General features: G+C 41.0%; 1 protein-coding gene across 1 annotated transcript in view; it reads right to left on the minus strand.

The window, feature by feature from the left end:
- LOC310942805 (B-cell lymphoma/leukemia 11B-like) overlaps nt 1–13,717 on the minus strand; it is a gene marked incomplete at both ends in the record, with an annotated part of 36,961 nt that extends 23,244 nt beyond the window's left edge. The window contains 2 exons of the mRNA XM_083908245.1: nt 6,253–6,714; nt 13,663–13,717. Of these exons, the coding sequence (XP_083764371.1) occupies nt 6,253–6,714; nt 13,663–13,717 (517 nt within the window). The remainder of the gene's footprint in view (nt 1–6,252; nt 6,715–13,662) is intronic.
- Between the last annotated feature and the right edge of the window lie 1,175 nt (nt 13,718–14,892).

A 14,892-nucleotide genomic window follows, 5' to 3' on the forward strand; every position in this document is an offset into this window, starting at 1 on the left:
GTGTGTGTGTGTGTGTGTGTGTGTGTGTGTGTGTGTGTGTGTGTGTGTGTGTGTGTGTGTGTGTGTGTTTGTGTAATTTTCAAGCAAATATTTTAATTGTGTGTGTTTTTGTGACGCCAAACTTTGCATATTGTGAATAGTTCACTATTGAATGGAAGTCAATGCAGAGTCCTAAGAAGAAAAGCTGCACAAACCTGTGTGTACGTGTGTGTGTGTGTGTGTGCAGTTTAAACAAATATTTTAATTGTGTGTGTTTTCTTGTGCCAAAATTCAAAATTTGCATATTACACATACAGTTAATTGTCCATAGTGTGTGTGTGTGTGCGTGTGTGTGTGTGTGTATGTGTTTGTATATGTGTGTATGTGTCATAGAGGTGGACACTCACACAGCACAGCAGAGTGTTTGTGGCTGTGCTGTCATGGAGCATCACCCTGTGGTGGTCATCATTAATGTCCAGCAGGTTGGATCAGAGGGCAGAGTGAGTGCTACTCAACTTAGGCTCATAACAATCAACGCCATTTCAGCAAATAAAAACATGTGTTTAATTTGAAAAAACAAAAAACAATTTGATGAATATACATTTTAACTTGACGTGACAAAGCACCCACATTGAGTGTGTATCAGTGCATAAAGTGAAAATGTAATATTTTCAATCAGGTGCATGAGAACAAATCACTTTTTTCGTGCATGAAAATTAAATAAACCAGCCCCCTGATCTCAACTCCGTAAAAAAATGACTTTCTTTCATTTCTTGTTTGAAATCTTAACATGAGTAGTAAATACTTAATTCCTTTCCTCTCTCCTGGCCATGTGCATTTTTGTTTTCAAGGAAGCCGACAAACACAAGCCGTGGAGCATCCGTTTTGCATGCTTCTGTGTTTTTCAGTTCTCGCCATTCGGAAAAAAAGCCCATCCGACTAATGAGCCCCTCGCTCGGCTCTGCCATGATGAATGTCTAAAATAACGTTCTCACTACCTTGATCTTATTGCCAGTGTCTGGCTGGGAGATGTGTGTGTGTGGTGCAATAAAGCAATTCCTGTTTCTCCTGCAAAGTTCCACTTGAAGTTCAACCAGCTAACAATTGTCCGACAATGCAGTTACCAGCCATTTTAAACCTTTTCTTTGCAAGTGCCTTTACCAGACTCTGGAGGATTTGACCATATTAACAAAAACACATAGAAACACACCGCCAGTGTGGAAGAAGAACTTGTTTACACCTAGTGTTACAATTGTTCCGCCCTGAAAATGTGAAAAGTACAATAACAAACATACATATTAGCCACTAAAGGGTCAGCCCTGTATTTTGTGTATCTGTATGAATTAACTGTATTATTAACTACTCTAACTACTTTAACAACCTTTTTGTGTGTTGAGTTCATCAGCTCTCTACTTCTTTATTCTATTTTTACATTTGAGAGTCGCTGCTTTCTTGCCTGCAACACGATCTACACTTTTTCTTAAGCAGGATACACGTTTGAACACCCTTAACTGTCCCTCACACATTCTACTTAAACTGAGAAATGAAATCATTTGTTGGTTTGTTTGTTTGTTTTTTTGTATTTGTTTAAATGTCCCTTTATTACAGTTCTACACAAACATTCTGCACTTTGGATAATGAGGCATGTTTAACATGAAAAGCATATATATACAAATATATGACTGACAAAACTGTTAATAAACATATCATTGAAAAGAAAAGAACATGTATAACTCATGTTGTGGGGGCCTAAATCTGTTCACATTACGGTGATAAGTTCCCGTGACATAAATTATTACACGTTAAGGAATGAATACATGTTGTATGGTTAGGCTTAGTTCAGACTTCTGGGTGTTATTTAATGGGATAAATACCTTAAAATCATAAAAATTAAAAAAGAAAGAAATATATAAATAAAGATAAAAAATAATATAAATAATAAATACCAAGGTCATGTAGGACCTCAGATCAGTCCAGTACAGTCATTTTAGACCTTTCCAAATATGTAGTTGATAAAAAATGCATTTGTGTTGATGAATTTACCTCCTACAGTCTCAGGCTATTTCCAAGACATCATTCTCCAACTGTGTAACAAATATTCTCCCCCCATTAAGAATAAATAAACAGCCCAACACATAATTCTGCTAAAATGTTGTTGCTGACATATTTACTGTCTGTGCATAGTGAAGCATAAAATATGTATATGTATGTATACACATATATATATATATATATATATATATATATATATATATATATATATATATACATATATATATAATTAAATTTTTTATCCATCCGATATCTGATCCAGTGAGTTTGGTACTGAGTATCATATCGGGCTCATCCCTAACAAGGATGGTCGTGGTTCTGGAATATGAAACAAATACAAAAAACAAACCAATCAGTTCATTCCTGAGCTACTATTTAAATAGGGTTAGCCCAGTAGCAGTTGTGGTTAAGGTTAGAGTAAGTCTCCAGGAAATGAATGGAAGTCAATGTAATGTTCCTCTGAAGTCATATAAACCAGTGTGTGTGTGTCTGTGTGTGTGTGAGAGAGAGAGAGACAGAGAAAGAGAGAGAGAGAGCAATAGAGAAAGTGTGTTCCATTTCACACAAGGAAACAAATGGAAGTGATGAAAAAGTTTGAAAACAAAGGAGTTGTTTATTCGACCTGCTGGGAGCCAATTATGAAGCATTGTCATCAGCCGTGCTCTGCGCTGACATTCAAACTCCCTGATCACTTTTACCGCAGACGCCCCGCCCACACACACACACATACACACATACTCTCTCTCTCTACCTTTACTTATGCCTTTCTCCACCCTCCACTTCACCAGGCAATGAAAGATGTTAATGTTAAATGTTAAAAAGAAATCTATGGGAGAACAATCTCAGCAAGTGTCACAAAGGGGAAGAAAATTCCACCTGCCATATATCAATCCCCCCGGTGATTATGAGCAGGGCTGAGCGTGTTCCCACCAAATTAAACTCTGGATCCATTAATAAACCCCTCTGTCCTCGCTGAGTGTTAATAAGGTGCTAGTCAGACATATTTCATGTGGAAACTGTGAAATACCGAGAGTAATTTTTGAAACATAAAAACATTATTGCGGCAATATAGTTTACAGTTGCCGCTGCAGTGCACGTCCAATTCAGCCGCTAATATGTTTTTGCTTTTAATGTGAAAATTATTGCGCGCTCTGTTATGAAGAAATATCATAACAATTGCGCCCCCCGAATTTCTAAACGTTGCACATGTGGAGTTGATTCCACAGGAGGATTAACAGTGAGATATACTGCAAGCATTTAAACACAGCAGGAAAAACATGCCTGTACACATAAACATGAATAATACCAACCTAAAATTGTGGCCAACTACAGTAAGAGAGTTGCATTTCCTTATGTGTTCGTCAAACTCAAGGCCCAGAGCCCACAGTCGGCCAATAAGATATTATGTCTTTCCTGCTCTTCCAGACACACGTTAATATCACACATCAATTTACTTTGCCTGTAAAAAAAAAAGTAAACAGATAAATGTGTACTTTGAAAACTCAGAGCCCGAACCAGAAGAGGGGGTATTTGTATTTGCTTCTTCTTTTTTAGCTTTACACTGACTACAGGCCTGTATGTGCTGTGCTACAGAAATACAGCACATCAAGTCATTACTTTATTGCTGATTTCATAGAAAATGATTCATAAATAATGTCTGCATTATATTTATCTTCTAGAGTGATGTTCTTTTGAGTATAGAGCTTTGAAACAGTAGTTGATATTTAGCCCTTCTGAGGCTATACAATTTATTTCATTTTATGAGAAAGTATTGATTGCATTCACTAATATTTGACATATATGACACGTCTTCATCTCTGACTTTACTTCATCTTTAAGGTTGATTTGCTCTGAATTGTATGGTATGTATGGTACCTCATTTGGCCCTCGACATGAACACAGTGTTTCATTTCAGGAGTTACGTGATGATGCTTCTCAGAGGTTCTATATGAACCCAGTGATGAAGTTTTACAGGCCAAACCACAATCTGACTGATTCAGAGCAGCAGAGTGAGGAGCATTAACTTGTGAGAACATTTCCACGTCGTGGCTCTGAGCCAATAACCTCTTCTCCTCTGAGTTTAAGTCTGTGTTTGTGTCCAAATGTCAGGCAGGTTTGACTCAAATATTAAAGAGCAAACCAGGTGAGAAGAAACTGGTTTCCTGCGTTACATGAATCAACAAGCCTCTTATGTATAGTAACATGTTTGCTCATGTATTTATATATTAAGAAACTGCCGGTGTCTTTTATTACAGGGATCATATTGCCTGTCAATCTTTAAAAAACACAAAATATTGGATTGATTGTAATTTTAGGACCCACTTTTAAAAGACAATACCCAAAGCACAATATAAATCCCAAGTAATATATATATATATATATACATATTAATCTTGTATCTATGTTCATCTTTAGTCATTGATATCTTTCTGGGTGTGACTTAATTGCGACTGCTGCTGCTGCAGCTTTGTTGAGTTTGTCCTCACCCACTGACCTGTAGGAGGACAGGGATGGTGTGAGAGCACTCTTCGTCCTCTGACTTCCTCTGAATTTGACGACTGGTTTGAGAGATAACTGCTGCTTGTCCTCCTGCAGCTGCTCTCCTGCTAAAATGCTAAAAACTGAACAGCGGAGAAAAATTGTTTCTTATTAACCCCCCCCCCCCCCCATCCCCCTGTTTTCCTTGCCCTCCTCCTTCTACTCACAGTGTTTTTTTTTTCTGTTTAGCTTATTTGAATTTTAATGAGCTTTTCACCTTTTAAGCAGACAGCTTAGGCTGAAAAGTCAGGGTGAGTCTTTCTGTCATGTTTTGCACAATTTATTTCAACTAGCCGAGTCCTTGAGGGGGTTTAGGACTTTGAGTGGGTAATGTGCCAGTCTCTCCCTTCTCTCTGCTGTCCTCCCCTTCCAGTGGAATGAACATTGCCTTCTGTCTCTCTCTGATAGGCTGGGCATCTACACAAAATACCTGCACAAAATCTAAAAATGTAGATTTCAAACTGCTGGTTCAACCCCCTTTTGTCTAGTACCAACATTTTGGGAAATTTGCTTTGTGTCTTTTTATGAAAGGAGCATGAGACGATTGATAATAGATAATATAAATAAATAGATCATTACAAGACAAGTCTGGATTAGCGATATGGGATATTCTTTTTTATAAATCATTCGATATCAATATTTAATTCACATATATAAAATCAATTCTGTAAGGTTAGGCAATTTGGTTTATGGTAGTATGGTATAATAGTTTTTTTTTCTTCTCAAAGCAGAGTGACAATACACTAAATACACTCTAAAATAAAATATTTACTGTTTATGATCTGTAAAACATGATTAAATTACAGTTATTACCTTTCATTTCACATAATACCTGCTTTATTTCTTTGAATATTTACGTGTGTGTTGGAAAATAATGAAACTTGTTATCATTATGGCCAAATTCTGCTATAACACTTTTTTTATATTACATTTTATATACAATTTTATAATATTGAATGTGTTTTAAAAAATAGAGTAGAATGTACAACATAAGAACAATGGAAACCCCCTTCATAATTACTTTAGCAACATTAGCATCTCTTGCTAAAAAGTCAGGCTTGATGGACAGAACTCCTGTTGCTGGAGGCGAAAGCCATCAAGCATTAAAGTGACGTGCAACATTATTTGTATGCTGCTCCCTTAATCTACTATGAACTGTCAGACCTGACTGAGGGAGCGTTTGTGTGTACGCAGCAGCAACGCAAGGGTGGGCGGGTTTTTAAAACGTACAATTTTTCACGGGTGCTTCTTAGTGTTGTCAGACACACTCCAACCTGTTTGCTCAAAGTTGCCATCCCCACCGTGTCACTGGGTGACACAAGACCTAAACACCACTGTGGTGAGAAACACAGAAAGAGTCTGTGTAACCCTAAAAACCAGAGTCTAATACCAGAGGTGTTTTAAGGAAGAATGAGCTGTGGGCAAAAAGAGGGCAAAAGGGACATGGGACCCTACATTGAACCAGAACAAACCCTCATGCCAACACACTAACTGAAACAAAAAGCTTATTTGTATTATGTGCGTTGAGTTCAGTCTACTGAGTAATTGTTGAATTGACTGTTTGCTGTTCTCAGGTGCCTTCTTTAGCTTGAGGCCCCGATGAGATTCCTGCTTTGCCTACCCTGTTGCAAAAACTCATTGTCTTGGAGTATGACATACTTTGTTGAGTGAGGTTGAGCCTACCTGCCAGTGCGTTTTCCTGCTTGGGGCAAATTCCTTTGGGCGTCCTCTCTCCCCTTTCACCTCTTTCCCCTCTTCTTCCTCCCACCACCTCCTCCTCCGGCGTCACCTGGATGCCGATCTCCACCGGCTCCACCACCTTTCTCATTTCCACCCGCTGCCCGCCGAGGTGACGAAGGCCCTGCAGAGCGGGACTCCCTCCTTCCCGATCACTCATCTTGTCACAGCAGCCGTTGGCCAACAGTGGCATTTGGCACTGCTTCTTCTTGTGCTCAATGAAGAGGAGGATGTCACCCAGTGGGAAGGTCACCTGGCACTGCCCGCAGGTCAGCAGATCATGGTCGGCGTGAAAGCCAGGCGGCAGGGCGTGGGCCAGGCTGGGCTCCAGCGGGTGGGGAGGTAGACCAACAGGCTGCGGGAGCAAGGAGTCGGAGAGCAGGCCGCCATCTGGGTGCTCGATCTCAGCTGTAGTGAGAAAAACAGAAGAGACATGTCAGACTGATAAATGCCATTTAGCTACACACTGATAGAGCTGGGTTTCCCCACCTTCTGACCAGGAAGTCGTTTTTTCTTTATAAATGAATTATACGAGTATGCACCACACACACTATATAAAATAAATAATGTGAGCCCTTGATTAAAATCTGCGGCCCACCACGAAGAACATGTGTCATTATATCATCTCCTGTGAGGAGGTTAGAGTGAAGTGACCCAAAGAGGTACAGAGGAACAAGTAAAATTGTAATCATAATCATAATCAAAATCATCATCATTGTCCTCAGGTTGGGCATCAGGTGAAGGCTCCCGATGGAGCAGCACACACCTCAGATTTTAAATTCACTGCTACTTATTACACACACACACACACGCTGTACTCATGAATCCTCTATTACGAATATGCTTTTCTTAAAATGAGGCCAACTTCTCTCATGACCAGCACATTAAAACAGACAGGGGAAAAAAAGCAATTAAATAGAAAAAGATACAATGACTGTTTATTCAAACAAATAAACTCATGTTAATACATTCATATACACAAATGTTATTATAAAGATAGAGAGGTTGGTGGAGTTTAAGGACCACAGGTCATTTTAAAAAATATACAAACATAAAAAAAAAGAATTACTGAAGAAAAATGTTTAAAAAAAAAAGTTTACAACATTTATAACATTTACTTTGATTTAAATACACACGTAAACAACTGCAGTGTTGCCAAACAAACTAAAGCCACAGGAAGTGTGTGAGTGTGTGTGTGCGTGCGAGAGAGCAGGTGTACAGTGTGCGAAGCTCGGTCGCCCCACATTTCCGCACAGCATCCCCTCCCTTTGCATGTGTGTTGCATGTTTGTACTGCATGCACCATGTGTCATATCATGTTTGTATGTGCATGAGGACACTGTGCATGTGTGTGTGTGTGTGTGTGTGTGTGTGTGTGTGTGTGTGTGTGTGCGTGTGCGTGTGCGTGTGCGTGTGCGTGTGCGTGTGCGTGTGCGTGTGCGTGTGCGTGTGCGTGTGTGTGTGCGTGTTCGTGAGTGTGTGTGTGTGTGTGTGAGCTGACCTGGAACAAACACAGTGACCCTGCAAAGCAGACTTCAATCGAAGAAATTGATAATTATAGAAACATGATTTCAAAGAGTGACACACAGCTGACTGTGTGTATATGTTAATGTGTGTACCAGGGCCGTGTCATATCATATCATTCACAACAATTTACATTTTTACATGCTACAAAAGTGCCAGTATTGTCGTCACTGCAACACAAGCACGGCTTAAAAACAAGATCAGAAGCTGCTGCTGCTGCTGCTGCCTCATTCGGTGAGTTTGTGTCACTTCGCTAGAAATGAACAAAGACACAGAATCAAAACGATAAAACATCTGTAATCACTGATGTAGGCAGCAGTAAATGTGTGCCCCCAGAGCGGAAATCACTAACTGTCTTCATGGACGTCTTAAAACGTCATAAAAAAATGTCCGAATCCAGAAACGATCCTTTTTTTTGTCGTGTTTCAGTCAACTCACCCCATTGTTAAGCCCACACCAGAACACGATTGCTCCGTAGTGCTGCTGCTGCCACCTTGTGGTAATTGATGTACTATTTAGGTCGTGATCAGATTCCTGGGAAAGTATGGATAAGCACATTCTTTCTCTTTTTTCTTTTTTAATTTGTCGTGCCTGCAATCCTCGATAAAAACGCAGCTCCATGTTTGAAAAATAATCATGGCAAATTTCCCTGGAATAGCATGATATCATTTGAAGCTACCACTGATCCATATGGTTCCTATGCAGCCAAATCCACTTTCATGTTATATACAAAGAGTGTACATTTGTCTGTTTTATTTATTTATTCTTTTGGCCTATATTTAACGCATGTGGAGTGCTCAGTGTGCTCCCTACCAACAGATGTATAAGGGGAAAAAGAACATTGCTTTGGCCTAATTTACCTAATAAGGCTTGGGTGAGTCAGACGAGAGTGCTAATAGGATTTCGGTTAACCGGAGGTGAAGACAAAAGGAAAAAAGGAAATGCAATCTCTATAAATGAATGTCTCAAAAATAACACATGCATTATTGACAGTCAGGCTAAAGCAGCAGGTGTTTGCGAGGCTAAAATATAGAGTTTGGCTAATGTTGAGGCCAAAACAGCTCTACTGTGAATTCCCGTCATCAGGGAGGTTGGCGTCCTTTGATGACGGCCTTTCACTGTAAATGTCCTGGTAATGCATCTAGACCCTCCGTGCTCCCCACACCATCATCACATTATATTCACACTCACAAATCATTAGATAATGCATTGGCAACGACATTTAAAAAAGTAAAAAATAGAAGCAATAATACAAAAAACTGTCAAATGTTCCCAAATTTGCTGCAAAAAAGTTCTCAAGTTTGGTCTGATAATACCAATGATAATAATGTGTATTTTTGTATTCTGTATTTTCTGTATAGCATATACTGTATACACACAGAATGCGCAAACACACATACACACACACCTGCAGTAATATGGTTGAATTCAAATCTTCATCAAAATTCACCTCTAAATGTTTAGCAGATCTAATAATTGTGGTTGTTTTGCTTGTACTGTGGTAAAAGCAGAGATGTTTCTTGCACACACACAGGACATAGAGCAGAAAGATAAAAATACAGGAAGTGTTACATATTAAAAGTTTATCAGTTTCAGTTACAGCCTATATTTGCAAATGTAACTCATTATCAAGTAAATACCCATTGAGATTGAAGCTACATCAGGAGGTGACGCCACACTCCTATACACGAGTGTAATGACAAAAAAAAAACTGAGATATTAGAGGACTGTAGAGTTCACATGCACAATGATACGGGGAGTTCAGACAAAAAGGCATCATGACAAACTGCAAAAGAAGGACAACATGAAGAAAGAAGGCATTTAGAGAGAGAAACTGTTATTAACAGAATTTAGATTGAGAAATAAATGGTAATAGCAACAGTGTTAAAACTGAACGCTGCTCCACACGTTGAGTTCTGACTGACAGAAAGTAAAGCTGTGTCTCAGACAACCTGAGGGACCTGGACGCGTAACACACAAATTAAGAGTCCACAGATTCACACATTCAAATCATTACAAATGATTAGACAAATGTATTCAATTCTAAAACACACATTTAATTAAGTTTAACTTAATTAATTTGTGTGTTCCTATTTTTTTATTACTATTCATCCAATTAGTTGTTGGGGTGTTTTTTTTAGTGTAGTTAGTGTTTTTTTCTGAAATCTGGACTAGCTTATAGATTAATTTCTAATCAAACTATTTACTTTCAAATTATTAAAATATAAGTGATAAATAATATGTTCATAAAAAAAATGAAGATCATTTATTCCTGCTGCATTACACAAAGAGAGCGAGAGAGCAAAAGACAGCTGCACATGTCACAACTTACAGTACATGGTGTAAATTAAAAGTGTGACAGAGCGACAGCTAAGAGAGTTAAGCACAGAGTGTTTCGGTGTTGACAGTTAAGAGGTGAATGTGGTCTTTCAGCATTGATATCATCTGATTAACACACACACACACGCACGCGCACACACACACACTCTCACCGACCAGCAGAGCGAGTGCAGCACCAGCAGCCTGAGAGCTCCCCCTAGCAGGACAACACAGAGAGGGAAAGAGACATAGAAAAAGACAGCAGAGAGAGACAGAGTGACAAAGATGGAGGTTTGGTTTGGGGGGGGGGGTTGAAGAGCAAACGATAACAGAGCCTGTGTGTGTTTATGTGTGTGCGTGTGTGTGTAGAGAGTAGTTATCAGTAGTGAAAGAGTGTGTACATCATGGGCTGATCGACAACAACACAGGGGATGCGCTGTCTGTGAAATGAGCACAGCTCTTCCTGTAGACCTACACACACACACACACACACACAAACCTCTCAGCTTTCATGTGCACTTCTCTTTTACATATTTCGATGAATAGAAAAAAACATAGAAAAATGTGCACAAATCGACAAAAAGGTGTCCAACGGACAGTGTGAAACACGGACTGTACCTTTAGTTACAACGCAAGGCCATTAACTATAAGGTTTGTGAGCTAACCTGTGCGTTTGTTAGAAGATGGAACAACAAGACCAGGAAGAACCTGATTTAAAAAAAAGAACAAGTCCAATAAGTTTGTGACACTTAATAAAACACAGGGTTTTTTTTATCATTTCGAGGTTTCTTTTTTTTTTTTTTAAACAGCTCTTGGACACACACACAACACTTAAGTGTTCTCTCTCTCTCTCTCTCTCTCTCTCTCTCTCGCTCTCTCTCTCTCTCTCTCTCTCTCTCTAACAAAGACTTAGGCCCAGCAGGGTGCATGGCTATTTGACAAGCCAAAGGGAAACATGCATCTCAAGTGGGCGACACAACCTCTCCCTCTTTGTTTGTTTGTGTGTGTGTGTATGTGTGTGTGCGTGCGTGCGTGCGTGTGTGTGTGTGCGTGCGTGCGTGCGTGTGTGTGTGTGTGCGGCTACAATGGGAGCTCTCGTCCCGTTTGCATCTCCTCACACTAAATCAGCCTCTCAGAGCAAAGCTGTGGTTATTTGCGGTGAATGAGAAGCAGAAGGCAAGTCTGCACCTTTGGGTGTAAACTGTCTCAGCATGGTGACACCCAAATATGCACACACACACACACACACACACACACACACTGATGAATCTTTACCATGTGTCTCTGGGGGGAGAGAAAGTGCAGATGAAGTTGTTCTGGGGCAGATTGTTTGGTTTTGACAGGAAGTGAGTGTGAATGAGCACGGGGACAGATTTACTTCACAATTAGACCTGTTTACTGAGGACAGAGGACAATTCACATGGACATGATTATAATTCAGTCTGTATGATGTGCACTAAAGAGCTGATCCCAGGCACCGTATTCATCACTTTAAAAAAAAAAACACACACATTCCAGTCAACATATATTAAAGACAAAAATCTAATGTCCTGAAAGTGTCCTGAAAATGTTTTCCTTCTTATGAGGAGGAGAACCCCAATTCCACAATTTCAGTTTTGTCAGGGTTATTGATGAGCATGAGAAGAATCACAATAAGTGTGTGTGTGTTTGTGGTGTGTGTGTGTGTGTGTGTGTGTGTGTGTGTGTGTGTGTGTGTGTGTGTGTGTGTGTGTGTGTGTGCGTGTGTGTCAAACATAGACTGAATTGGGGAGTGTGAATTATGGAATGTGCAGCATTTATCAGACAAGGGTTCAGAGCTCTGAGGACACATGAACGCACGCACGCACACACACACACACAGTGAGAGTGTAGAAGTGATACACTAAACAAAGTTAATTTATTAGCCTTAACTTGCACACATGCTCTCTGTGTGTGTGCTCGTACATGTTTATGTGTACATGTTGTGTTTTTCTCTGCCCTTTGTGTTAATTCTCAGTGAAATTAAATAATCTATAATCTGACCTTTGCAGGTCAGAATGGCACTACAGTGTGGTCAGATCTGTATTTATTTGATTTACAAATGACAGAGTACGATTCAAAAATGTTTTCCGTTGTCTTTGAAGTGATAACAATAATCCGTCTCAATATGCAGGGCAGTTTTCAAGACTACGCCACAGCCTGTGTTTGTAGGTGTGTGCAAAGGCTTTTAAAGAGATTAATTTGACAACTATTCCACATGCAGCATGGGCCAAACCCTCTCTATTCTGAACACAAAAACACAAACACACACACTGATACACCATCAATGATCTGCTGGATTAATGATCCCATTACCCTTGTTTTTCTAAAAAAAAAAAAAGTTTCACTGCTTAAGGCATGTCAGCTGCTAAGGCCACAACATTTCAATCTGCTCAGGAGTTTCATTTTTTGCTTCAACAGGTGGTTCTGTTTTTTTGGTCCTTCTTCCTTTCTGAAGTCATTTGCCTAGTATATGTGTAAATTTCACTTTTAAAAGTCACTGATATTAACAGAAATAAACTACAGTTAATTTCCGTTGGCCCAAAAATGATGAATGAAATGTGAATTCCCACTCTTTTTTGTAAGTTGTTTCTTTTTTCTTTTCTTTTGAACTGATTTGATAAATACATACAACCATTTAATTGTGGCATGTCACAATATAAAGATTTGTTTCCAGATGTTAAGCTGTTAAATAATCTAAAGGCATTATTAATTTCACAACCGATGGACGTATATAAACTTTGCATCCACGCGGCAGACAAACGGGTAAACAGCGCGAGAACAAGCCGACAGACAGAGAGAAAGAGCTGCTGGAGAAGAGAGGAACACAGCGCGAGGCGTATAAAAAAGAATATAATGATGTGTTTAAATAAACTCCACCATTTTCTAATGCAAGTAAAATATGGTCTTGTTTTGTCTAATATATCAATGACACAATTAAACTAATTAATTAGAACCTGTCTCTAATTTGCGCGTGACAAAATATGACATGTATCACAGCTCCATATTATATGCGCGTAAAAGTGCGTTAAAAAACACAAACCTAATTAAATCACCGTAGAGGCACATTTGACTGTCAATAGAAACAAATCAAGAGTGTCGTTGTTCTCCGGTGACGCAGATAAACAAACAAACAAACAAACACTGTAAGGATAAAGAAGTCATAGGTCAGTGAACTACACCAGGACGGATGTGCGGCTTCTCAACGAGCTGCGCGTAAAAGTCAAATAAGTCTTTCCCCCGCCCCACAAAAAAATGACAGCGTGTTATTTACACATTGTAGTGAGCACTTAAGTGCATTTATATATGTGCTTAATATTGTTTATTTTAAAAAACGGAGAAAAAAATAGACATGGCCTCCAGAAGACACTTTTGGCAAAGTTTGAAAATGCAATTTTACGAACTAGAGGAAGTAGAAAAAACATCCTCAAAAGCAAAAAAAAGACTGAAATGAAAGGAATAAAATGGCGTAATGATGTTGTGCAGCTTGACTTACGTGTTATTTCTCTCTGGGACAGGTGCTGCGGGTTCCCCTGCTTGCGTCGGGACATTGCCCTGGCATTTACACTGGCATCGCCCGGAGAGCAGCGCTGGAAGGGTCGGCTCTCCTCCTCCACCTTCTCCTGCTGCTGCTCCTTCTCCTGCTGCTGCTGCTGCTGCTCCTGCTCTATACCGACCGCAATCTGGCCCCAAAACCGAGCGCTCGTTGGCCACCAGACACCGACTCTGCCTCCGCACTGGCCCCAAACGTGGCCCTCGCAGTGACCCCTTTCCAGTGGATGTCCCTCCAGCAGCAGCGGGTAACGGCTGTGCTCTTCCTGGGTGAGCGTCCGTGCGCTCGCTCGGAGCTCGGTGCCAAAATGGTTGTGCGCCTCCTCCCTTGTTGGGTCGCGGCGGCGGTGACTGCGGCTGCGGTGAGACAGTAGTCCGGCTCTGCCGCGGCTGCTTTCAGACCATATGTCAGAGGAGCGCAGCGGAGAGAGGAGCGCAGCGGAGCGAAGAGACGCGGCGAGGCGCGGGAGGTCGGCGCTCAGCTCCCGGTGCTGGGTCACTACCTGTGTCCACTCTCCGGCCACCTTGAACACTGCGTGGCCCCTTTCGGACACACCTGAAAGTTACCTGGGAAAGTGTGTTTTAAAAAAAAAAAGAAAGAAAGAAAGAAACTGTTCCGCGCAGCACCTCGGGGAGTCGCCAAGCGGTGGCGGGCACTTCTTCTGCTGCACTGGTAGTGCCAGTCGGGCGGGTGGGTTCGACTTAAACTCTTCAAGTCAAAGCCCGGCGCTGGTTTGAGGACACACTGCCACACTGTTTGGTCTTTGTGCTAGAGCTGCAGAGTCCCCGCATGCGTCCCCGGGCTGTGTGCGGTTGTGTGCGGCTGTGCGGCTGTGTGCGGCTCTCTGGCTTCTACAATGGGAGAAAACTCAAGTTCAAGTGCGGACGTGACGTTCAGTCTGCGGTGAGAAGGGAGAGTGGAGACTGAAGAGCACTGGGGGCGACTAGTGGTGGCTTTCACACACACACACACACACTGACACACACACACACACACACACACACACTCACGCCCTCGCACACACCGAACACTCGGGCGCGTGGCGCCAGTGGAGGGTATAGTGGTCAGACTCGCTCTCACTCCTCCTCCTCCTTCTCCTCGCTGTCCCGGCACAGTCTCACAACAGCCAGGGGATGAGGAGTGTTTTGCGTGAAAGTGACCCTCGGCTCTGCG

This window comes from Microchirus variegatus (assembly GCF_963457635.1).
Source record: "Microchirus variegatus genome assembly, chromosome: 21".
NCBI classification, from domain to species: Eukaryota; Metazoa; Chordata; class Actinopteri; order Pleuronectiformes; family Soleidae; genus Microchirus; species Microchirus variegatus.